The sequence below is a fragment of the Calliphora vicina genome, chromosome 1, assembly GCF_958450345.1.
Source record: "Calliphora vicina chromosome 1, idCalVici1.1, whole genome shotgun sequence".
Taxonomy (NCBI): Eukaryota; Metazoa; Arthropoda; class Insecta; order Diptera; family Calliphoridae; genus Calliphora; species Calliphora vicina.
Genome location: NC_088780.1, coordinates 146,410,664 through 146,437,293, shown reverse-complemented (window position 1 = coordinate 146,437,293; position 26,630 = coordinate 146,410,664). Strand labels below are relative to the sequence as shown.

Here is a 26,630-nt window from a genome sequence, read left to right as displayed (position 1 = left end):
GGTATATAAGATTCGACACAGCCGAATATAGCTCTATTACTTGTTTTTATTGTGGTAGTATGTAATTTTTTTTTAGTAATAAATCTAAATTTAGTTTTGAATCAGAATATTTTAAAGCAAAAAGTTTACGTTTTGTTCAGTTTCAATTTAAGGAAAATAATTCTTTAAATCGACATTAATTTTTACACCCAGCATCAAAAAAGATGGGGCTTATATTGATTTTGTATTTCCGTTTGTAACACATCATAATATTTGACACAGACCCACATTAGTATATACATATATTCTCGGTCCTCATGAGATTCTAAGACGATCTAGAATTTGTATCTTATTTTAATGTAAATAATATTTGGTTGCTAGATTTATTGATGAGAAAATCGCATTTTTTTTTTGTAATCCAGATATAGATATAGACCAAGGTTGTCCCGATAACACAGCCATTTGTAGCCGGGAGAATTCCAGATATATTGATGTATCAATCATGTTTGTAAGTTATTTGGGATCTACGGAAAGTTGATTTCAACATACAGAAGGAAATACTGACATGACTATATCGACATCGCTATCTATAACGATCCAGAATATATATACTTTTTGGGGTTGCAAATGAAAAATGTAGAAATTACAAAATTTTAAATTATGACCTATACAGCCCAATTATGAATAAAAAATTCCCCGGGAGTTTTTTCCCATTGAATTTACATAGGAAAAATGGGAAAAGGGAGAAAACTCCCGGGGAATTTTTATTCATAATTGGGCTGATAGTTTTTAATGTTAATGGGGATTAGAAAGATATACATATTTATCCAATAATTTGGTGGCATAAAACTGACGTCCATAAAATCGAATTCGAAAAATTAATATTGTACTAAAATTATGTTGGAACATTGAGCGATAGATAAGAATAAAATATGATGACTTAACTTGTGTAACCGTTTCTTTAATCATAAGGATCAAACATTTCTAAGTGTTTCATAAAAAATTTTGCAAGTGATGGCATTTTTGAAATAAAGGTTTTTCTCAAGAACCATTGAAAAATATATACAAATTTGTTTATTTGCATTTGAATTGCAATTCTTGTTCCCTCTGTTATCCCATATTTGTTGTAACAATTTACATACGTAAATCGCTATACAAGTTTATTTGCTTCATAAATTGACATAAATTTGGCATGTGTTTGAAAACATTTCATTTTGTTTTGACAGAAGGAAACAAATAAAAAAATATAAACTTAAAACTATAAAACTGTCTGCATAACCTTATATTTAAATATGAAATTACTTATTTGTTTTATGGCGGCTTTATAGCATTTAAAAGGGAAGTATGCACACAAAATTTATAATTCAGGATATATTTAAAAAAAAAAAACTTGAAAATATGAGAAAAGAAGATGAGATTATTTTTGTGAGCACATTTGTGCTCTTATGGATTAAGATATACAAAATGATTTTGAACACATTTTTTGGGGGGAATTTTAAATCCTTGCTAAGAAAGTATAAAGATATATCCAGTAAAAACTGAGCAATTACTTGCAATGCCATAATAACATACATTTCAATGACTACTACATATTGTGTACATTACTTAGAACTATTCGAATAATATATAATATACAGTGTAATATTTTCAAAAGTTTAACAAATACGCCAAAATCAAAACAAACTAAAGAGTATTCATTGTTATGGTATTGACAAAACAATTTATTGAAATAGAACATTCTTGTTTTTCAGTTAGATTATTCATGAGACTTCTAGAATTTGGCGATTTGTATGTAAATAGTGTATCGTAGGCGCTGTTATATTTAATTTGTGTGTAATATTGAATAAAGAGTTGTTACAGTTTTAAAACTAACGCTTTATTTTAAGGAAATAAACCACCGTTTTACTGGTAACGTTTCCAAAAAAACACTGGTAACAACTAGAGAAAGTAGCAGGTTCTTTTAATGTCACATATTTATGAACATACTGTTAATACATAGTTATGTGATTGTCTCTCCTACACAGCGTATAAAATGAAATGTTAAGTAACATATGAGTTCTCTTAATTTTTTGCGGTTGGGTGGTCAGTTTACTAACCACATTTTCTATAGTCTTAGATGACAGCCGTTCAGTAGTTTGAAAATTATAACAACTCTTTATTTATTTTAAAATGTACAACAGCAGAATTAAATAGTCACTCAATGTTTTTATTTATACACGTTTATAAATTCTCAGAAATACAGACACAATTTATAATGTACACGAATTTACTTGAAAAAAACACAAACACTTTAAGGCACTCAGTTGATGTTTATTCGAAAAGCGTCTCTGATAAACTCACTAACGACTGCAACCTCTGCCACTATTTATAACACTGCCATCTGCACTCTAGATTGCTCTTTAACTGTCAAAGTTCGAATATTCTAGATCATACGCCAACTGTGGTGTACTTTCTACAATGTTCTTTAACTGAATATTCGAATTCAAACAGCGTTGCCAACTTACGATCAATGGTCAACTGAAAGCTTTTATTTAATAATGCCCACAGATATGTTACAGTTTGCTATTACAGCACTGTTATTTGAAAGCATTATGCTACTTTTAAATCAGCCCTTAAAATCGTTATATTTGAATTCAAGTACAATTTCGTAACAATATTGTAAAAATCAGTTTTTTTAAGAGACTTTCACGCATTCATTAAAAAAAGCACAGAGTGTGTTTTGTTCATCGAATTCAGTGTTCGGTTGTTTGGTCAGAAAATTAGTCAAAAATATTCGATCATATATCATAGTTATTTTTAATCCCAACCGCCACGGTGGTTAGTAAACTAACCACTTCACTCCACAAAAAAACCTTGGAATGGGGCTGATTTTTTATGTTTCGATTAATTTTTTTTCTTACTTTTTATAATAAACTAACCTTGATTAAAGTAAAAATGCAATTGTTTTGATTTTAAACTTATACACAAAAAAAGAGTTAAAATGGGTTTGTCTTTGTCTAATTCTGTTATTTCAATACGTTTCTTATTCTTCTTAACATTTATTTTATTTTGCTTCACATAGACAAACTGGGAAGACAGTTAGGTTAGCTTGGGTTAACAGGCAGCTGCATGGTAGAGTCTGGAAAGATAGCAGCTTACTTGGGTCCAAAAAATAGGCCCCTTTGTGTTACTTGAAAATAGAGATTCCAGGTAGAAATGAAAAGATAGAATAAAGGAGTAGAAAAAGTAAAGAGGAAGGAGGTCAGAAGAAGAGAGATGAGGAGAATATTATGCACGAGTCAATTGAAGGATACTAGATCACTCCTTGGAGATTCCCGTGTTCGACTTGATTAGCCAATTGCTATTCCTAATAAAGACTAACTTCATGTTCGGAAGCTCAGAAATACTATTTAAGGAGTGATGTCTCAGAAACCTGTTGCGTAGAAATCCTAATGCCGGACAATGACAAAGAAGATGAAAAATGGTCTCATCCTCCTCTTCATTTTGACAGCTTCTACAGAAGTCGTTATAGGGCAGTCTAAGTCTCCTCGCATGGTTACCAAATATGCAGTGTCCGGTTATCTACATACTTAATTGTGATCGTGTCAGGCCAAAAATATATGTTTTCCGTCCTCTGTTTAGTCGGACAATATCATTACATTCCGGGGTTCACATCCTTGTCTGAGCGAGCTCATTGTAAAAGTTACTAATTTGTAGCTTGCAATTATTATAACAGAATCACGCATAGGAAGTATATGTCCGCGTCCGGCATCATGGAGCCTCTTTTCGCTAATATCTCCGTGTCCACATAACCACATGAGTACGACTGTTGAACCTTCTCGCCATCCCATTTAAGGATACCCGGCATTCCTGGACTAACTTCGATGTTGTGTACACACCTGTCAGAGATTTTACTGCGTCTTGACTATCAGTCCCCGCCTGATATTTTTTAATTGACGATATTTCAGCTTGAATAACGCCACATTAATTTGGAATTCTAAAAGATTCCCTAATTCCGAATACCTGAATATAGACACCTGCGCAAATTCGATTTCTCTTCCTAGAACTGTCCGTATAGACTGAGAGACTCGTGGTGTTATGTAAAGGTCGATCCATTAGTTTCGTGTTGTGCGCAATTGAGAAACTGAAGTTCCTCGATAAGAAGGGCCTGGAGATGCAATAATCAATGTTATCTGGAATATTCTATATATTTCCGATTATACTGGCGTGTCCGTATGGTTGCAGTCGTTCTTATGGCTCCTGTTATCAGGATTGTCATTCTCTTTAAAACCTTCTCGTATAGCATCTTCCACTTGGTGACAGTGTCGAATAGCCAACTTACATACCAATTCACTGTTCATTGAGAACGATTTTGTTCAAAAAAGTCACGGCACTGCTCATCTCTAACCCTATTTGACAATATAATCATGAGATATAGTCAACAAATTTGTGGCAAATTCAAGCGCAATTCTAATAGGAAGTAAATATGTGTGGAGGTGAAATAATGAACCGATTTCAATAGGCTTTCAAAGCTTTCATGTTTTAGTTAAGTTTGATAATGTTGTGATTTTGAGATCTTAATAAATGTAGAAATTTCCGATGATGAGCATCTCTGTTAAACATTATAAATTAATGATTTTGTTTATTTGAAATTTTTTCCATCAATATTTCTATTTATATAAACAATTTTTAAAAATTTTAGCTTGAAAATTAATTTATTCGAGTATTCGATTATATAATTGATTTCTGTTTTTAATCTAAACTGAAAAAAATTATCGATTATTCGAATAATTTTTCTTCGATTATTCGAATAATTTTTATTCGATTATTCGAATAATTTTTACACATTACTTGGAAATGAACTTGTGCTTGGTATGTCTTACTCTAAAATATAAATTTGTTTCTGTATCTTTAGGTTTAACCTAAAAAATTTATTATAAAAATCATAAAAATGTTTAATTTTGCAACAGAAATAATTGTTCACAGTTTTATTCTTTAGGGCTTACTTCTCTTTTGTTCATAAATATGTTTGTTTGTTACCAATATTATGCAAACATTTATTTAGCTTTTGGCATTTTTATTTTGATATGGCCCCACAATACGTGGTCATATATAAAAAAATAAAAAAAATAAAAAAAAATTCAAATGGAAATGGAAACAACACTCAGTGTCATTTTATAAGACACTTACAATGTCAATAGAAAAAGGTATTTAAATGGAAAATTTAGGCAATTTACACTTCCTTTATGTTGCAAACAAAATAAAAAAAAATAAAAGCAGACAAAAAGATATAAACACTTACAAACAAAAATATGCACCACTGAAGTGGATTAAAGAAATAATGAAAGGGAATAAATGTGGTGGGTGGCACGAGTAAAATATGAAAATAACCTTAACCTTTAGATAAACATTTAGAAAGGTCTACTTGGAATATTTACAAGAATGTGAACAAAGAAAACATTAAAATTATACAACATAAACGACAAACGTCAAAAAAAAAATAAAAAAAAACAACAAAAGTCAACAGCAAAAAAGTTTAAATTCATGAAATTATTTGTTTTATGAGCTTGACGATGTGTCTACCAGGGCGTATGTTGAATATTAAAATTAAAATATTAAATATTAATCATTTTATGGCCCTTGGTAAATTTGAGTTTTTAGCTTTTTATGTTGTTAATAATCACAAGTACATGATTTATTTGTCTTTCTCTTTGCAGCTATACCTATAGTTTATATACTGGCCATTGTACCTGGTCTTATGCCCTGGCATAGTGGTTATCGTTTTCTTTCATTTTGCCATGTTTTCGGTTCGGTGGCACCCTGGTGTGGCAGCTTTGTTTATCATCTCTTCATGAATATTGAACGTGGCGAAAATGTGTATTATAGATTGCTGAAATTGGACATGGTGGGAATATGGGTCAGTCAGAGTTTTGGTAAGTTTAATTGAAAATTTTGTGAATTTTATGCTGTTTTATAAATATCTGCATACCAATAAGCATTTCTGCTGGAATTCTTATTGAAAACAAGTTAGTCAATCATAATATTACCCAAAGTAATAATATTATGATTCAAAATAAATACCTTAATTATCATTAAAAGTTACTTTTGGGAATATACAATTTTATTTAAATCACACCTATCGCGAATGAATATTTCACATGAAATATGTTCCATTTTCCCATTTCTCGTTCAACAAATTTGTTCACGTGAAAAAATTCCCCATGTTGTGATATTTTTAGATGGAATTTTATAAACAATAACAGCTGTTACGAACAAAATTTAACTATTGTGAATGAAAAGTGCATGGGAATATCACGATATCAATTTTCCCTTAGAGGGAAATGGATATTTCATGGGAATATAAATTTCACATATTATTGCCGATAGGGGTGATATGTTTTAAAAGATATACAGCCCAATTATGAATAAAAATTTCCCGGGTGTTTTCTCGCTTTTCTCATTTTTCCTATTCAAATTCAATGGGAAAAAACTCCCGGTGAACAAACTCCCGCGGAATTTTTTATTCATAATTGGGCTGATTATACAAATAAAACTATAAAACGAATGAGAATTACACTCAAACTTTACTTGTAAAACTAGAATAGATTAGACAAACACCAACAATAAGCATTACGGCATTAGAAACATTTTATTTTGGAAATAATTCGATAGCTGTTGAACGTTTAGAATATTTTAATGAAATTGTGTTTGATATAAAAACTCACCACTAACACAAAATTATGGATTTCTATTAATATTTATGTTGCTAGCATGTTTATGTAAAAATCATTGAGTTTTATGAAGAAATCTTTGGATTTTATTAAGTGGTAAATATTATTTTTCTCCTTCAAAATAGTTTAATCTGACCTTAAAAGCTCGTGGTGAGTTTGTTTGTGTTTAAAAATTTACGAATTTACACAAACTTTTTCAAGATTTCAGCATTTATAAGTAAGAATTGTTGCGTTATTTGTTGGTATTCCATATTTTTATACAAACATTTTTATATTTAGAAAATTCACCTCATTTAAAAACTCACAACTAAAAAAAAATTTTAATTTTATGCAAATTTTCATGTTTTTTAGCATTTTTAAGTAATAACATTGGAATTATTTTGATTTTCAAAATTTATTGTTATATTTAGCAAATTAAAATCGTGGTGAGTTAAATACAAAAATTCACCACTAAACAAAATTACGAATTTAAAGAAAATTCAAAGATTATTTGTTTTATTGTTTTCATTAAAATAGTTCAATTTAGTAAAATGCGCTCGTGGTGAGTTTCTTTTTAAAACTCACCTCTAACAAAAATTTACGAATTTACACAAAATTTTCACATATATATCATGTTTAAGTAAAAATTCTGTTGTTTTTAGAGTTTCAGAAACTTTTGTTAAAAGCCGTTACCTCTAAAATAACCTTTCACCTCAAATGCCAATAACGCTAAGCTACTGTTACCGAAATAACAGCAATTACGCTAAAATAACGTCGCATATATAATCGTCAATACCGTTACCTCTAAATTGAAAACAATTTGAGAATGATTTGCTGTTCGGTGTAAGCAAGTCCGTACATGCTGTATTAAACTTATTTTCTTTTAATTTCATCATATTGCTAACTCAACGTTCGTTGCAATAAAGCTGAATCCATTAGATCGTTATAAATGATTTCAAAAAATGTCAAGAATATTCTACAAAGAAATGTTTGTGTATAAGAACAGTATTATCCAAAGAAAAATGTTGGTTTATAATAAAATTGTGTCATTATCAGTAAAACTGGAACAAATTATTCTTAATCCTTGCTACGCATGTAATTATTGCTGCGACAACTGGGGTTAATAGAATGTTGCACTTAGCTTAATAAAACTCCAATTATTATATGAAAAAATAACTACAAAAGTTTTGAAACTTGACCTCAATCTCAACAAATATTTTATTTAAGTTTATAACCTTTGACCTTCATTAACTCAAATGACAGACACGTGGTTTTAAGTAAAATTCAAATCCTCATTAAGATACTCATTACCAGCTACTCAATATTTCAACAGAATTCTTTAAGTTTTAAAATTCCTTGCAACTTTTAATTGTACAACTCTTCAAAGAAAATTTTTAATACCTCCAAAAGTTTTCTTCATATTTTGTTTTTTTGTGCAACATTAAAATTTATTTAATAATTCAAGTACCATAAATTTATATTTATGTAAGAGTAGATACATAAATCTTCTTTACTTTTTGTTCCTGTTATACTTTAATCCTCAAACCAAATTTATCTTTCAACTTGAAATACTGCAGCATGAAACACATGTGTCCACACGATTTACTGCTGCCATTTAAATAGATTATGGTCAATTGATGCTCTCTTTTTTCTATAAATATTAAATGGAAAATAATTCAATAAAAAGAAAATTTCAAAATGAACAAAAACAGAAAAGAAACTTCAAAGTAAAACGAAAACAAAAAAAGACCATCATGGTTGGGATTTAAATATTCATCAAATGCCAGTATTTTGTAGTTAAACCACAAAGTCTTTCAATGTCATTTAAGCAGGATGATAAGAATAGAATAAATTATTTATGTGTGTGCGAGTGTATGTGATGCTAATCAAGGCACATCCTTAGACTCAACCATCTATTTAAGTTATTTGAATATTTTATGGATTGTTAACAACATTTAATTTAGAAGACTCAGCGGGACACCACTTTGATACTTGTGAAAGAAAATACGATTCACATTGAAAATTTATTGCAGTTCTTAGAATTTGTCACAGTGACGAGACATCCTTGCGAAAACAAGTGGCCGGACCAACACTTACATTACAATTTATTTGCCACCCATTGTCATAAGTATTGTATAATGAGGATAGCGTAAGTGGTGCCGGAAATTAAAGGACATGTTGACAAAGGTTTTACTAAACATAGAGGATACATGAAAAGCTAATGAATAGTAATAATAATGGAGTTTGTGACCTTTGAACTTTTACCGCTTTACTTTAGTATCAATTTAATTCTAAGCTATGAATAGTACGGCTGTTTGCAACATTCATCATGTTTATAAAAATTTCCATGAGTAGAAACTTCTACTTATCAACAATGTTGATAACATGCTGTTATTAACATTGTTTATAAGTATGACAAAAATAACTGTTAAAGCAGCTAACGTTAACATTAAAGAAATAAAACATTCTAGTTGTGTCCCTTTGATAATGCATGAAACTACTAGAAGATGGCACTGTGTATATAAATAGTAACAACGAATTGCAGAGTTGATGTAGTTTATCACTGCATTACCAGTGTATCCTTGTACAATATTAAGTGAGTGTTTAAAGTGTGTATATTACAGAGATCGAAAATAACTCGTCCATATACCAAAAAACCCAAATAGTGATTTATATTTTTGTGATAAAAATAAATCACTGAAAATAACAGTTATAAAATGATTTTTATTTAAATGGTTTGGTATGACTTTTATTTGTTTTTTAATGGTTTGATGTGAGATAAACAATTCTATTATTCTTGTTCTTAATAACTGTTAATTTCTCTTTTATTTACATACAATGAAGTCTGAGTAACAGAAATGAGAATTTTTTTTAATTTGTTATTAATCTTTTGATAAATTTTATATATTTAAGCGTTGATTTGCATCAAATGCATTTTGCCATTTATTTTTCATGTTCACAAGCTGTCCTTTACGAAAAAATAAATTCTAAATCACTCATCCAGATTATTTGTGTTTGTTTCTTTTCTGTTTCTCTCAACCCCAAACCTAAAATGTTCTCGAATAAATCACTCTCTCAGTGATATATCACAAAAAATTACTTTTAAATGGCTGCGAATGAGAATTTACCATTGAAATGAAAGCGAACCCGTTATTTTCGGTCTCTGGTAAATTAAAAGAAAGTGACTATTTAAATTGTTGTGTTAATTTAAATAAATAAAAAGTTGTTACAATTTTTAAACTACTAATGGCTTTTATTTGCAAATAAAATAATACGGTTTATTTAAAGGAAATGTAACCATATCTTAGTTTTCCAGCAGTTTTTCTGATAGTAAAAGTATTCGTTTTGGACAGTAATTGTCACTAATTTCTTGGTAATTTGGCAAGTTTTGACTCAAATTAATGTATTTTTGGAATAATTTAACTAGTATGTGTTTTTTGTAATGCAAGTCACGACAATTGGTTACTTTACATATACCAGGTAATCTAGCATGAAGTTAATTGTCACTATACTGTATCAAAGTAATCTAAAGTGTAGTCATATTAATCTCTATTTTGGACTATACATTAGAAGGTAGTATTGGAGAGTCAATTGGCAGTTAGTGAACATTTTCTTGTAATCAGACAACAGATCGCAATATTAAGATGTTCTGCTAGAGTATTTTAAATTACGTTTTGCAATATTTTACATTTCTCGAACTAGGGACCACCATTCTCTTGTCTAGTTTGAGAACTGATAATTCAATCCGAGATTTAAAACTCTTTACGGCACTGGCAGTGAACTGGTATACTACTAAGAACCGACTATTAGACGGTCTCTTTGTAGCCTTGCATCTGATTGAGTTGTGTTCTAAGAACAGTTTTTTACACTGACTTTTAGGGATGAATTAGCATTCACCTATGACACATACAAGTTAAAATAACTACATAGTTAAATAGCTAGTCAAATAACCAGATCCGTAGTAAGTACGGCAACTAACTCTATGTAACCGGTATGCGAATGATATAATGTTTGGTGTAAGCATGTCCTTTCATGTCATGTTAAACTTATTTTCTTTTAATTTCACCATATTGATAAAAGACAGTCATTTGAGCGTTGCAAATGATATTAATACTGTCTATTTTGAGCTTTAATGTGAAGAATATTCTCCATTTGTGTACAATAGTACTTTCTATAGAAAATGTAATGTGTATAACATAATTTTCTATAGAAAATTTTTACTATAGCAAATGTTCTCATCATTTTCTATAGAAAATGTTGTTTATAACAGTATTTTCTATAGAATATTTTGTGTAGAAAATACTGTTTTTCTATGGAAAATGTTGTATACAAGATAATTTTCTATAGAAAATGTTGTGTATAACAGTATTTTCTATAGAAATATTATGTATCACAGTGTTTTTTATAGAAAATGTTGTTTATAACAGACTTTTTAGAAAATTTGTAGTATAGCTGTATTTTCTATAGAAAATGTTGTGTATAACATAATTTTCTATTGAACATTTTGTGTATAACAGTATTTTTTATAGAAAATTTTCGGTATAGCAGTATTTCCTATAGAAAGTGTTGTGTATAACATCATTTTCTATAGAAGATATTGTGCATAACTGTAATTTCTATAGAAAATTTTGTTTATACCAGTATTTTATAAAGAAAACGTAGTTTCTATACAACATTTGCTCCATATACGCTAAATACTTGAGTCTGGGTGAGTCTGTCTGGTCCTGCCTCTCCAGTAAACTGGAAAAATATAGCTTCCAAAATAAAAAGTATTAAACTATCCACCATTAGGGTGGCCCTTAATAAACGAAAGTTGGATTTTGGCCATTCTCACCCCCCAGTTTGGTGAACATTAGTAAAAAAAATCATCCTGAAAAAATTTTAGGTAAATCGGTTGGGGTTAAGGTTGGGGTGCCGCAAGCCCTCTGAAGTTTTGAGATGCATTTACAAGGGGAAAAAATGCATTTTTTTCAGTTTTTGTAAAAATTTTGCCATTAAAAAATTACTTTTGTAATTTAATTTAAAAGAATCGAAATGTGTACGTAATTGTCGTTCTAATGAGACATAAAAAACAGAAATTGGTCAAAAAATTTTAAAGTTATTAAAAATTCGCCAGGCCATTAACATGTCTCAGGCCACTAGAACAAGAAATGTAGGAACAAAATTAACATATTTTGAGAAATATTGAAATAAAAGCTCATTTTTACTTAAAATATGTCCATATTTACTTGTATATGAGTTTTTGTCTTCGTAGGATACCGTTAACCTATTCTTAGGTATGAACAAAAAAATAAAATTTTTTTAACGGCAGTTTCAAAACTCCATTTTCAAATTTTGTTAAACAAATTTCAGAATTTTTTGATCATCTCATTGGGATTTATTAAGAATATAATAGGGAATAAAAATTTGAAAAAATTATGAAAATATCTCTTATAGTTTTTCCGTACCTGCGATTTAAATTTTGAAATTTTCGAGAAAAACCAATTATTTGGCAATTTTTAGGCCAATGAGCTCTATTTCCTTACTCTTATGAATTTTAGGCCAAACTTATTCAGAATATTATAGAACAGATAATTCTAAATATACTCTGAAGCTTCTACTAAAATCGGAAGACGTTAATCCTTAAATCGTGAAGGTCAAAGGTCATATTTTTCAATATTTGGAATATCTCTTGGAAAGATTTCGAAATGTTCGAAATATTGTATTGTATTTCTGCTGTTTTTGTAAATACTAGGCTTTGTGTTATATTTTTGTTAAATTTCATTAAAATCGGCCCAAAAATAAACAACATTTCGAACATTTCGAAATCTTTCCAAAAGAAATTCCAAATATTGAAAAATTTTACTTTTGACCTTCACGATTTAAGGGTTATCGTTTTCCGATTTTAGTAAAAGTTTCAGAGTATATTTAGAATTATCTGGACTAGAATATTCTCAATAGGTTTTACTTAAAATTACAACTCAAAACAGCCCACAATTTATCTGCTGGCCAACGTATCTTGTAATCATTATAACCTTAATACAGTAGATATTCTTACTCGTATAACAAAATACCATCTATTGTTAGTACATACAACAACACTTTGGCTGGATGGGGCATTTATTAAAATGACAGACATAAATCGATAAATGCCAGGATTATATAAATTAATGAATACCTTAAGTACATTTTTTTTAATACTGCAAAACGGCAGCCGTAAAGTAGTATTATTTAGTGGCCTCTAGTTCTTAATTTATTTTTTTTTCTCCTCTTTAACATTGCGATATTTAATCTCTGGTATAATTTGTTATTTCTATGATGGCTGATGTTTGACACAGCAGTGCAATACTTATTATTATGAACAAAAAAATAAAATAAAATAAAAATTAATTAGAAACAATTTTATTTAGATACAAAAAGCTGTTATAGTGAGAGTGGATGCAAAATGAAAGGAAATGTAAAAGTAAAAGTGTAGAATTGTAAATAATGAAAAACATGATAAATATTAAAATGTTAATTATGCTTTGCTACTTAGTTTTGTAAAACAAATTTAACGAATTATAAATTTGTATAGTAATAAAGTTTATTTTATAAATACTACCATCTAAAAAATGTTGTATTTCCTTTGAGTATAATTCCTGCAGGTAATTAAGTTTTGTTTAGTATCCTTATTTTATATGTATAATTAACTAGGTAAAATTGTTTGCATTTGGCAATTGCCAGCATGTGTTACATTTTAGATTACTAGTATGTATTTTATATACATATGTTTGCTTTTATTTATTTACTCTGAAGGGAACAGTTTCAGAGTTGGTAGATAAACAAAATGATGTTGATTTAAAACAAAAGCCACATGATTTTAAACTATGAGTCTAAGAACAATTTTTCTGATTATAATTAAAATAATTTAATAATTTATATTTTATTAATCTATATATTTTATTTACCTTAACAACTCTTTATTTATTTAAATTTATACAACAACAGTTTTAAATAGTCACTCAGTGTTTTTATACACGTTTATAAATTCGCAGAAATACACAGAATACACACACTTTACAAGTATATACTGCTAATGCAGTTCATGTCTTTACTTAACGATGCTTCAAATTAGACTCATTCGTTTAGTGTTCTCACGGCCAATTTATATACGCTGCATTACCATCTAGAAAGCTCTATTTACAGATCTACAATGATCTTGAAACTAGAATATTCGAATTCTAGAGCTTTTGATGTTAATCATTAATCATTTAGTGTTGCCATACTTACAAACAATGCTAAACTCAAAGCTTTTGTTCAATGTTATACATATCGCACTGGTTCCTCTAAAGAGCGTCAACTCAAAATTTTTCGATTTTCACTTTTTGCAAGAAATCGATAGGCAGTGGTCATATGTACCCACTGTAAAAAATGTAAGAGATGAATAACACATGTCAGCTCAAGTCAAATTTTACTCCGATCGGACCAGTAGTTTAGAAATGCCAGATTTATTTCCAAAAAAAATTTTGATTCGGGGTTGTTAGCTATGACCTTTTCATATCTTTCTGGCAATATATATATTCCCAGCCAAAAGAACTGCTCATCGTTCTGCATCGATCGAAACAAATAGTAGTTCGACGGGGCATGGTCTGGACTATAAGGCGGTTGATGCAAAACTTCCGAATCACTTCATTCTAAATACTTTATAACAGGTATTAGCGCCATTAATATTTGGCTTTGGTGTCTATTCGGCTGGTTGGTCGGGCTTCACATACAATCACCCTTATCGTGGTTGGCATAAACGTAATACGCCTACGACAATTTCGTACTAGATTAAAGAAACAGTTTGCATTTTATCTTTAATCTAGTACAAAACAGTCGTAGTCGTAAGACGTCTATGCCAACCACGATAAGAGTGAATATGTTGAGCTTCGGGTTATTGCAAGTAATGATTCGGTGCAAAAATGATTTTATTTTATATCGTTCAAGCATAATTTCGGACGTGCAAAATCGTCTTTCAAGGTCTCTCTGCTTCAATTTGTATGGTACCCAAGTTACCTACTTTTGGATGAATACTGTAGCTCTTAAAAGTATTGAAATAGCTGATTGTGTAGCTCTCAGTGATTTTGCAAGCTCTTGTTGAGTTTTACAACAATATTTATGGAATAATGCCTCCAATTCTTGGTCTTTAAACATTTTTGACTTGCCAGGGCGATTTTTGTTTTCCGTATCAAAATCACTACTTCTGAACAGCACAAACTGTCTCTCGCACGTTGAAAGCAATGAAATACATTCACCATAAGCTTTGCTGAGCACTTTTTTTAATTAAGGAAGTAAAGCAAAACTTCCCGCATATGACGCTTAGTTGACACAAAATTCGGCATTTTCAAAGCAAACAACTTTGTTATTTACACTATAATGCTTAATAACCAAGTGAGAATAAATGACAGATAAAAAAACTTCAAAACGACATATAAGTTATTAAAAACAAAAACTGCATTCAAAAGATCTATTGTAAATCCCGCATTTTTAAGTCATATCATGGTGGGTATATAAAATTCGGCACAGACGAACATAACACTTCCACTTGTTTCATTTAACTTTAAACAAAGTACGCAATAAATCATTTATGTTTTATAAAATAGGACTTAGCATGTTTATACACTAAGCTAACATATACGTTTTTGATGTTAATATGTATAAATAAACGCACATTATCATACAAGAAACATTTTACTTGCATAAATTTATGCAAATATCATACATTATTTTGAACATTGTTTTTTTTCATTTTTGACATTTACTGTCACATTCTTGTCAGATTATAATGCGTTATTTACACTTATGCTGATAATTTGTTTACAAATAAATTACTTTTGCACCATTTACTACGTGAATCTGACAAAATAACATTATTTATAATGTACGAGTATAATGTCAACTTGCAACTGTCAAATTGTTTTTTTTTTGTTTAATGTCAAATTATCTCATTCAGTTGCATACAAAATGGCTAATAAATATTTCAAGTGACTTGAATTAGTCAACTTAAATATCCTTTGATTTAGAATAAAGCAACAAATATGAAAACAAATAAATACACCCTAGAAAATATCTTTTGTTTTGTCAAAGAATACTTTCTCTCAATATTCATTTCAAGCTGGGATGGAAATGTTGATATGATTGTAATATTTGCAAAACGTAAAACGCCCGCGACTTATTTGATACTTTCAATCAATTGTGAAGACAAATTTCTCTATTCCTTACAGAGAATATATAGGGACTATACGAAAAATGTTGGAAAAAAAATATTTTTGAATATTTAGTCTTCTGAATTCGATAATATTTGGACATACAAAATTTAAAGTTCTACAGAATTTTGTAATTCGAATTAGTTTGATTTTATATAGCTTAAAAATTTATGATCAAAATCAGCAACTTCTTGTGATACAATTAAAGCTTGTGAAGGAGTCAAACCCACAACTTCATTTCAATTTGCCACAAGATGGCTAAACGCATGTAATATTCCTTAGATTTACCCGTTACTAAATTATTCAATTTTCCTATATATGTACATACATATATACGATTTATGTATTTAATTATTGGTTATTGATTATTGCACTAATATCCACAACCATTATTATTATACAGCCTAACTAAAAAAGAAATGTTAAAGTTATTTTTTGTTAAAGTCTTTATTTTAAAATAGAACTATTGCTTTTTCGTACCATAAGAAATATTTTAAAAGAAAGCTTTCAAAACTTTTTCCAACTCATACATTCAAATAAATGATAATATTTTTCAATGAATGTAAATAAAAAAAGAAAATTAAAAAAATTAAAAAAAATAAATGTAAGTTCAAATAAAAAGCTTTTTTTTAAAATAATAAAACCACAATTTAAATTATATTTGAAATTTGTTTTATGGTATGAAAATAATGGTCAACTATATGAATTTAAAATAGACTTTAAGGCTTGTGTGGTTAGGCTGATAGTTTCCAGCCAATCAAATTCACTCTCCTTCCAACAAGAACCTTTCAGAGCCGGTATACCACCAAACCCTTCCATTATACTCAAGAAATTCGTGCGAGGACTCATAAAAGTTCTTGACTTTGGTATTGGTTTCTATGTCCACGGAAGTTTTAGAGCCATCCAAAATTTTAAATAATTTACGAACGTAAATCGCTTGCACTGTTTTTTTTGGTTTTTTAAAAAGTAGATTTTAACATTTTTGAACAACTTAATATTTAGTATGACCATAAAGAAACTGCTTACCAAGTATAAACAAATTTGGAACGGGTAGAGTCCTCTCTATGACAGTAGTTTTTATAGAGAATATTGTATTTTCTATTGAAAATCTTCTGTATAACAGTATTTTCTATAGAAAATCTACTGTATATCAGTATTTTTATTGTGTATAACAGTATTTTCTAGAAAAAGTTTTGTGTATAACAGTATTTATACCCTACACCACCATAGTGGGGAGGGTATTATGCGTTTGTGCAGATGTTTGTAACGCCCAAAAATATTAGTCTAACACCCACCTTAACCCTTAAATGCATGATTTTTACTTTTATTTTACTATAAAGTATCAAATATTTAGTTGATTTTTATTTATTATATTTCCTTTAGCTTTAGTTTGATTTAGAATCTGAATTAATATCAAGCTTATATTCGTTTAAAATTAAGTGGAACTGGAATGTAGACAATTGGCAACACTATGTATTAAAGGGTTAAAGTATATCGATCGACTTAGAATCACTTTCTGAGTCGATTAAACGATGTCCGTCCGTCCGTCTGGCTGGCTGGCTGTCCATGTAAACCTTGTGCGCAGAGTACAGGTCGCAATTTTGAAGATATTTCGATCAAATTTGGTACATATTATTTTTTCAGCCCAAGGACCAAGCCTATTGAAACTGGCTGAAATCAGTCTATTATTTCACCTAGCCCCCATACAAATGTCCTTCCGAAATTGGACTTTATCGGTCATAAATGTTTAATTTATAAATGTATCTCCACAGATTGCGCTCCAAATAAGTTTTATATACACAAAATTCATGTCACCAAATTGTGTTACGATCGGTCCATAATTAGTCATAGCTCCCATATAGACCCGCTTCCGAAAATCACTTTAACGTGCATAAATCGCTTAAAAATGTTGGTATACTCACAAAATTCAACATAGTAAACTTTCATATAGACATAAATCACGCGACGTAATTTCATGGTACTCGGTCCATAATTGGTCATAGCCCCCATATAAGGCCCACTTCCGAAAATCACTCAAAAATATAAATTATTGAAATTTTTAAAGAAAAATGTTTTTGCTCTTTTACTTAGTGTAGGGTATTATATGGTCGGGCTTGACCCACCATACTTTCTTACCTGTTTTCATATAAAATCTTGTGTATAACTGTATTTGCTATAGAATATACAGTATTTTTATTGATTATACTCTTTAGAAAGTATTGTGTACAACAGTATTTTCTATAGAAAATCTTGGGTATAACAGTATTTTCGACAGAAAATGTTGTGTATAACATTATGTTGTATGGAAAAACTTGTGTACAACAGTATTTTCTTGTATATAACTGTATTTTTAATATAAAATCTTATGTATAACAGATTTTTATTTTGTCCAACAGTATTTTCTATACTGTGCATACTAGGGTGGCCCTTAATAAACGAAAGTTGGATTTTGGCCATTCTCACCCCCCAGTTTGGTGAACATTAGTAAAAAAATCATCCTGAAACAATTTTAGGTAAATCGGTTGGGGTTAAGACGTGCCGCAAGCCCTCTGAAGTTTTGAGATGCATTTACAAGGGGAAAAAATTAATTTTTTTCAGTTTTTGTAAAAATTTTGCCATTAAAAAATTAAAATTCATAAGAGTAAGGAAATAGAGCTCATTGGCCTAAAAATTGCCAAATAATTGGTTTTTCTCGAAAATTTCAAAATTTAAATCGCAGGTACGGAAAAACTATAAGAGATATTTTCATAATTTTTTCACATTTTTATTCCCTATTATACTCTTAATAAATCCCAATGAGATGATCAAAAAATTCTGAAATTTGTTTAACAAAATTTTTAAAAATTTGAAAATGGAGTTTTGAAACTGCCGTTAAAAAAATTAATTTTTTTTGTTCATACCTAAGAATAGGTTAACGGTATCCTACGAAGACAAAAACTCATATACAAGTAAATATGGACATATTTTAAGTAAAAATGAGCTTTTATTTTAATATTTCTCAAAATATGTTAATTTTGTTCCAACATTTCTTGTTCTAGTGGCCTGAGACACGTTAATGGCCTGGCGAATTTTTAATAACTTTAAAATTTTTTAACCGATTTCTGTTTTTTATGTCTCATTAGAACGACAATTACGTACACATTTCGATTCTTTTAAATTGAATTACAAAAGTAATTTTTTAATGGCAAAATTTTTACAAAAACTGAAAAAAATGAATTTTTTCCCCTTGTAAATGCATCTCAAAACTTCAGAGGGCTTGCGGCACGTCTTAACCCCAACCGATTTACCTAAAATTTTTTCAGGATGATTTTTTTACTAATGTTCACCAAACTGGGGGGTGAGAATGGCCAAAATCCAACTTTCGTTTATTAAGGGCCACCCTAGTGCATACAGTGCTATACACCAGTATGTTCTATAGAATATATTTTGTATAAAAGTATATTTTAGAGAAAGTGTTGTGTATAACAGTACTTTCTTATGTATAACAGTATTTTTCATATAAAATCGTGTGCATAACAGTATTTTCTATAGAAAAACGTGTGTATTACAATATTTTTCATAGTAAAACTTGTTGACAACAGTATTTTCTATAGCAAATCTTGTGTATAACATTATTTTCTATAGAATATCATGAATATTATTTTAACATCAAACATAAATTTTAACATCAAACCCTTTTTTCAACAAAACAACTAAAAAAAAAAAAAACACTGCATGAATTGCCCCAAACTGAAGCTACTTATAAGTACAAAGATTTAGAAATTTTGGCTTTAGGGTTGAACACCTTAAATAGAATTCTTGTTTATTAGTCTCAAGCATTTTAGATTACATGTGAAATTGTAAATATGTAATATATAAGACTATACTTGATTTAAGATTTTTCACATAAAAATACTCTTAGGGGATTATTAGGAGATTAAAATATAAATGTGTTGAAGAAATGTTTTGTTAAAGTATTATTTATATAAAGGTTTTTAAAGCAACAATTTTCTTTAAATTACTTAGAAAGTTAGTTTTTAATACAGATTACGAAAACTAAGAATAATAAACTAAACATTGGCTCCTTTCCTTTTCTGCACAAATCAAACACTTTAAATTTTCGTTTCACTTAATAAAATACTTTAATTATTTTCTTCCTTTTTTTGTGTTTTTTTTTACAACAATAACAATACAGTTTTCTATGAGTTTGTATTTATTTCATGCATAAAATTTTACACTTAAATAACAACAATAGGAACTAACTACTTAACGACACTCAACAAAGTAAAACACTCAACCTTGAAATTGCAGAACAATCACCATCAATTCCATCCAGTTGAACTAGAAAAAATCGACTTGCTTCCTGCCTCCACTTAAAATATCTGCCCCCAACCAATCATAGTATATTATCATCTGTTTGGTTTGATCAATAAATAATACATTTTCTATGCGGATGCATTTGTGAGCCCAGCTGACATTCGAATGCCTCGGCGAATGCATCGAAATTGGCAAACATGGCACGTACACGAACTTCTTCGGGTGGATGCACATCGGTGGTGGCAACAATATGATGCCAAATTCTATTGATATCTGTGCACCATATTTGGGCCGAACTAATGAAAAATAATTGGCGAGCATTTATTGTGTCCATGTGGGGCAGATGTTCTGGCGTGTGATGGTGTTTGCTTAGCCACATCTCGTAGGCGGCATAGGCAATACGTATGCCAACATTGTCGGCAATATTTTCTCCCTGAGCCTGGGATTTTGGTAGCAATTTGCCACCAAATCTGTGCTGGCCATACTGTTGGCGTAGACATTCTTTGCGTGTGGCAAACACAGCACTGGCATTACGATCCCACCAATTGTTAAGATTTCCCTTGGCATCGTATTTACGTATGGTGTCATCAAAGCCATGAGCCATTTCATGGGCTATGATATAGCCCACAGTACCATATTTCAAAGCCTTGGGATACACGTCATCCCACATATAGCGAGGTTGTAAGAAAGCCACTGGCAATATCACTCGATTGTATTCCGCTGCATAGGCTGGTGTAAAACTAAGCATTTCATGTTCCTCCAATTTGGGAGGCTCTTGTACTTTCATTCTGAAATTTTGTCCCTTCAATAGCAAAACATTTTGCAGATTTTGAAAAAAGTCTCCTGAGGAAATGGTCAAAGAACTGAATTCCTTTTGAAAATCCACACCTACATAACCATTTATTTCGAAAGACATGGCTGAAAGTTTTTCCAAAGCCTTGTCTCTAGTGGTTTCAAGCATCCAGCCGGAAGAGGAAGACTGCAGTATATCCTCAAAAGATAATTTTAATTGTTGCCACATGGATTTTACCTCTTCAATTACATCGGGCTGTTGGGTCAGCAGTTGTTTATAGATCAGATGATCCAAATATTTAATAAAGTGTTTTTTGGTAATCTCAACACATTTTTCCTTTTGTTTGTCTAAGTTTTTTTGTGCATCCAGACGAAAATCTTGTATCAATTCCCACATTATATAATTGGCCAAGACATTAGGTGGTGTTTCCAATATTAGAATGCGTAAATTTCTTATATAGTTTTCCACATACTCGTAGACAGGCAAACGGTAGTCATAACCCAGCCAGGTCTTAACAAATTGTGTGAAATTAATGGCGGGACCATAGTTCTCTGTCATTTCATCCAGCAATCTTAAACGCGTTTTATCTTCCATGCCAAGACCCTCCATGGGATCAACCATACCGGAAGCTAATTTATGAGCAAAATCAGTAACTTCTTGTGATACAATTAAAGCTTGTGGAGCAGTCAAACCCAAAACTGACTCCATTTCAATTTGCCACATCATGGCTAAACGCAAGTAATATTCCTTAGATTTACCCGTTACTAAATCGTCCAGTTGTCCTATATATACACGATTTATTTCATTATTGGTTAAATCTGCACTAATATCCACACCTATTATTATCTTGCGGCCATATTTACGCAATATCTGGGCTATAGTTTCTAGCCAATCAAATTCACTCTCCTTCCAAGCAGAACCTTTCAGAGCCGGCATACCACCAAACTCTTCCATTATGCTCAATAAATTCTGACGATAGTTGTGTTTCGATTGACGGCGCTGCAAACAAGACTCATAAAAGTACTTGACTTTGGTATCGGTTTCTATGTCCCCCGATGTTTTAGCGCCATCCAAAATTTTAAATAATTTACGATCGTAGGCCTTGGTCAAAACACTGAATATACCCGTTTTGGGTTCATTAATGGCGGGATTAATTTTGGCCCAATTGCCGCAGGCATATTGATAGAAGTCTTTACAAGCATCCACTTCTGGTTTCATATAGTTACGCATTTCCGCCGATTTCGACAAACGCATTATTTGACGACCTGCTGCCGTATCGAATTTCGTGCCATTAAAGTTGACCGCGGAGGCTTGTATTGTTAATAAACTAAAGAGTATTGAACAAACACCAAGTCTAAGTTTATTTAAAAAGCCTTTCATTTTTTTGTTAGCCACTTCGCTTGCACTGATCCAACCAAACCCGCCTGTTTTAAAATTCAAACTAAACTATTGTGTATTGTTTTCGAAAGAAAGTTTTCATCTTTCTAAGAGTATTTTTGTATTATGTTCACAAAATATCAGGTCATTTTAAGGTTATCATCGGTTTCTTACTTAGGAACAGGGGAATAGACACACAAAATTATGTGTATGTGTTTGTTTCTGTCATTTCAAATACAATTGTAGTATTTTACTACATATTTTCGAAATTTAATCTTTCAATTCGAATGAATACGTCATTGTCAATGCCAATGACGTTTTACATTCATTTGTTTATTTTGAAGTTTAGGAAATAAATTAGAAAATAGTGATAGTGGATCCAGAACGATCATGATTAATCGTTTTAAATTGACTAGAACGGATTGAATAGGCAATGAAGAGAATGAAATACAGATTCGAGAGTTTGCAGTGGCTTATCATGTAAAAACATTGAGTTTTTTGTTGTTGTTTAATATGCTTGTCAAAATAATAAGGTCACAAATAGTTTTTATTCCGTTTAAGCAAAAATATAAAGTTTTTTGTCGCCCAAACGTTGTTCAGATAAAAATCATTTGATCTTATTTTATTATTGTTGGTTCGATTCATAAATCATAATGTCATATGAACATTTCTATAAATAAATTGATTTATAACATTATGTCCTCATCGCGAAAAATTCTCGCAATGACTTAAATGTTTCAAAAAATTTAGAAAACCTATAACAGCCTAATACTATGTTCAGACATGCATTCTTAATTGTCTCAATTTAATTGAATTTAGTGTTCACACATAGGTACTCAATTAGCATTTAGCCACAAGTCAAGCAAACATTATTCACTGGCCTCACTCTACGCCAGTATCTTCCTCTTCAATTTGAGAAAGATATAATTCACTTTATTTAACTATTTATTAAATTTGTTTAGAAAATTAAATAAACTTAAAAAAACTTAAAAACAGCTTCGCCAGACATTTTTTTACTTTTTCATTTGTTTGTTTACCTCTTTTACATTCGGCTTGCCATTGTACAGTATTTTTTCTTCTCACTGAACATACTTCTCAGTAAACATACTTGCGACAAGGGTCGCATTTCGAATTTTACGCAATTAGTGATACAATTAAATATTAATTGCGTAATTTATTAATTAAGTTCTTGTATGATAAATTGAGCTCAATTAAGGCCTTAATTATTTATCGTCTGCTAAAAGGCCTCTACTGTACTCAGACGAAGTACCACCCCTTAACATCTATCAGATTTGTCGAACATAGAGATGGAGGAAATTTTTTCGGGTGATCATGACGCCTACACTTTTTTTTACAAGACTCATTGACATTGACTTTTCGAGAGATCTGGGGTTATATGGGTGGTAGGATAAATTTTGGACCGATCCTCACAAAAGTAGAAAGATTTAGGTTCATATAAAACTTGTTTCTGTCCAATTTCAATGTTCAAGTCATTTTCTGAGGTGGACCTCGTATGGAGACTAGGGACAAATGTTGCCCGATTTTCGCCATACTTTAAACTATAATTTCAGAGTACTTATGCCCGTAATTTCAATAAATAGATATCTATTATTGCTTAGTTACTTATGGAGTAAAAATATTTGGTAATTTTTAGCCGTAGATATTGATTTAAAATTAATGTCAAGTATCTGCTGGGTAATTTACACCGTAGATATCTATTTGTTGAAATTACGGGCATTAGAACTAATTTGTGCAAAATTTTATGAGGATTGCCGCATAATCAACATATTTATGACTACATAAATAGTCTTTTGGGGAAACATTTGTATAGAAGCCAGGCGAATTCATGGACCGATATTGCTCATTTTCAATACCAAACAAACCATATCAACAGAGAGTATCTGTGGAAGCTAGCTGCTATCGGTTGGGGCCTATCAACAGACAGATTGATGGACAGACAGACGGACGGACATAGCTAGATCGTTTAGAATCTTATAAGGGCCCTGAATATATATACTAATGTCGATCTAAGACAAATATTTTCATGTGCAACAAACGGAATGACGAAATCCCCCCATCTTGTTTGATGGTGGGTATAAAAATTTTACTTTTTTTAAGAAAAAATACTGAAATTGATGGTAGTAATTTGTTATATGCTGGGCTTTAAATGACTCAGTACAGTGTTTGAGCCATTCAACACTAACTTTGGCCGACCACAAATTTTACTTTTATCGTAATTTTCACGATATTTTACATAATTTTGCACCACACAAAAAGAACGACATCATGTTTGTGCAATTTCTCGAATTGATGTTCGAAAATCCTCTAATCTAAACAGTATGAAATGTACCAGTGACCATATCATTTTTACAGGCATCATATCGAGCCCTTAGCGCCAAATTATCGTAAGCGACAAAACACAAATTTTAGTTTTCGATTATTTTGAAATTTATACATAAAATTAAAAATGTTATGAAGCGATATAATATAATTTCGTTCAAGCTATTTGTCTATTTTTCAAAAATATTTATAACTTTTGACAATTAAAAATTCATGGAATACTTTATTGAAAAATATGACAAAAAATGTTTTTTATTGAATTTTTGCATAGATACAAATTTTTCGAATTGAAATAAAATTGTTATTTATGAATAGTTTTTAATGAAATTTCACAGTTATGTAAAATTTTCTATTTAAAATGGAAAAATAAAAACGAATTTTGAAATTTATTATCAGCAATCCCGCAATTCCCAAAAAATTTTTGAAAAATCCCAAAAATGGAAATTTTTAGTTTTTTGGCTATAATATCCATACTAGGGTCTGAGTTATCGGAACTCTCAAAATAATTAAAAGCATATTGAGCCATCTAAAATCGGTTACTATATTTTGATATCGAATATGCGATTTGAGAATGTTTGCCCTAAATTTTAATTTTACATAAAAAATAGGTGTTTTTTGAATGGACCTGGTCCCATCGGTAAGAAAATTTTTTAATGTTTTTTTCAATTAAAATTTTTTATGAAAACTTAGCTTTCAGAAAGTATAAATTCCTTATACATACTTTTCGAATTTTTTTGCGATAACTTAAAAAGAAAAAAACTTATTTTTTCCCAAAAAAATTAGCGAAAAATAGGCTTTTTAAATTTTTTAAATTAAAATGCATATAACTTTGGACTTAGTCATTATTTTTAAACACTTCTTTTTCTATTTGACACATACATATGTTGTTAGTCTAATGAAGGAAAACTGGAGAAAATTGTAAAATATTTGGATACGCTGTTATCAAAAAACTGGACTTTTTTGATCCTAAGCTAAAAGAGATAATTGATAGCTACGGTCTTTTATAGCGCTCGATGAAAAGATTTTATATGTGTATTTTTTTGAAATCGGAACACAAACGAAGAAATAGGATCTTTTTAAAAATGTAACATACCCGAGGTGTCCTACATTGAGGACCTTTGGTCGCGCCCCTGGTGGTCCCATGAGGTCCACGTTCAGTACTTACTCCACAACACTTCTTCTTTGCGCATGTGAAATTTCATTCAAACCAATCTAACCATTTAGAAGTTACAGATTTTAAGATAAAATTCGTTTACTGTGAAATGTAAACATTGACTTACGATAAAATCTTACCCCCTATAATTTTGAAGTTATTAACAATTTTGATATTCTGAGAACGCTAAAACATCAGTCGGTCCATAAAATTTTAATTTTTGCAATAAAAAATTTTTTTTGAAAATGTCGCTTACAATAATTTGTTGCTAAGGGCTCGATATGTGTATTAATTTATTTTTGTGGTATTTTATTTTAAGTAGATTTATTTGATTATTTTGTGGCTTATCTTGTTTTTTCACTAATCCCTTCAATTCTAGTCTTAATATCTTTCTATATCAGTGGTCGGCACAAACAAAAAATACCACATAAAACGAATTTTCTGATTGTGCTTTTGATGCACAATCTTCAATTTGATTAGCTTTTGCACCAACCTAGACACACATTTTTATACATTATTGTAGTTTTATAGGTTTTGTATTTCTGTAAGATTTTTTGTTTTTTGGTTGATAGATGGTGTCATACTTTTAAATTTTAGACAATTCCATTGAACCGATTATTATTACGTTTTTGATAAAAAACCTGTAAATTTCAACTTAAAACGAACATATGTATAAGCAAAATATTTATAATCATCTTCATCAGACTTTAAGTTGTTTGGTGAGTGTTCATTAACTTTTCTGTAAATTTATCAATTGCTATAAACATCGAACAAAATTATAACGAATTTAATTATTT

The 26,630-nt window shown here is 30.1% G+C and overlaps 2 protein-coding genes across 2 annotated transcripts in view; one reads left to right on the top strand and one right to left on the bottom strand.

The window, feature by feature from the left end:
• The window catches only part of LOC135958706 (uncharacterized), a 103,607-nt gene that overhangs the window by 44,214 nt on the left and 32,763 nt on the right, over positions 1 to 26,630 (top strand). The window contains exon 2 of the mRNA XM_065509601.1: positions 5,676 to 5,891. Coding sequence (XP_065365673.1) covers positions 5,676 to 5,891 — 216 coding nt within the window. The remainder of the gene's footprint in view (positions 1 to 5,675; positions 5,892 to 26,630) is intronic.
• On the bottom strand, positions 19,971 to 22,391 carry LOC135964028 (neprilysin-4-like). Its single transcript, XM_065516075.1, has one exon. It carries the CDS (start codon positions 22,341 to 22,343, stop codon positions 20,280 to 20,282), a length of 2,064 nt encoding a protein of 687 aa, XP_065372147.1. The 5' UTR covers positions 22,344 to 22,391; the 3' UTR covers positions 19,971 to 20,279.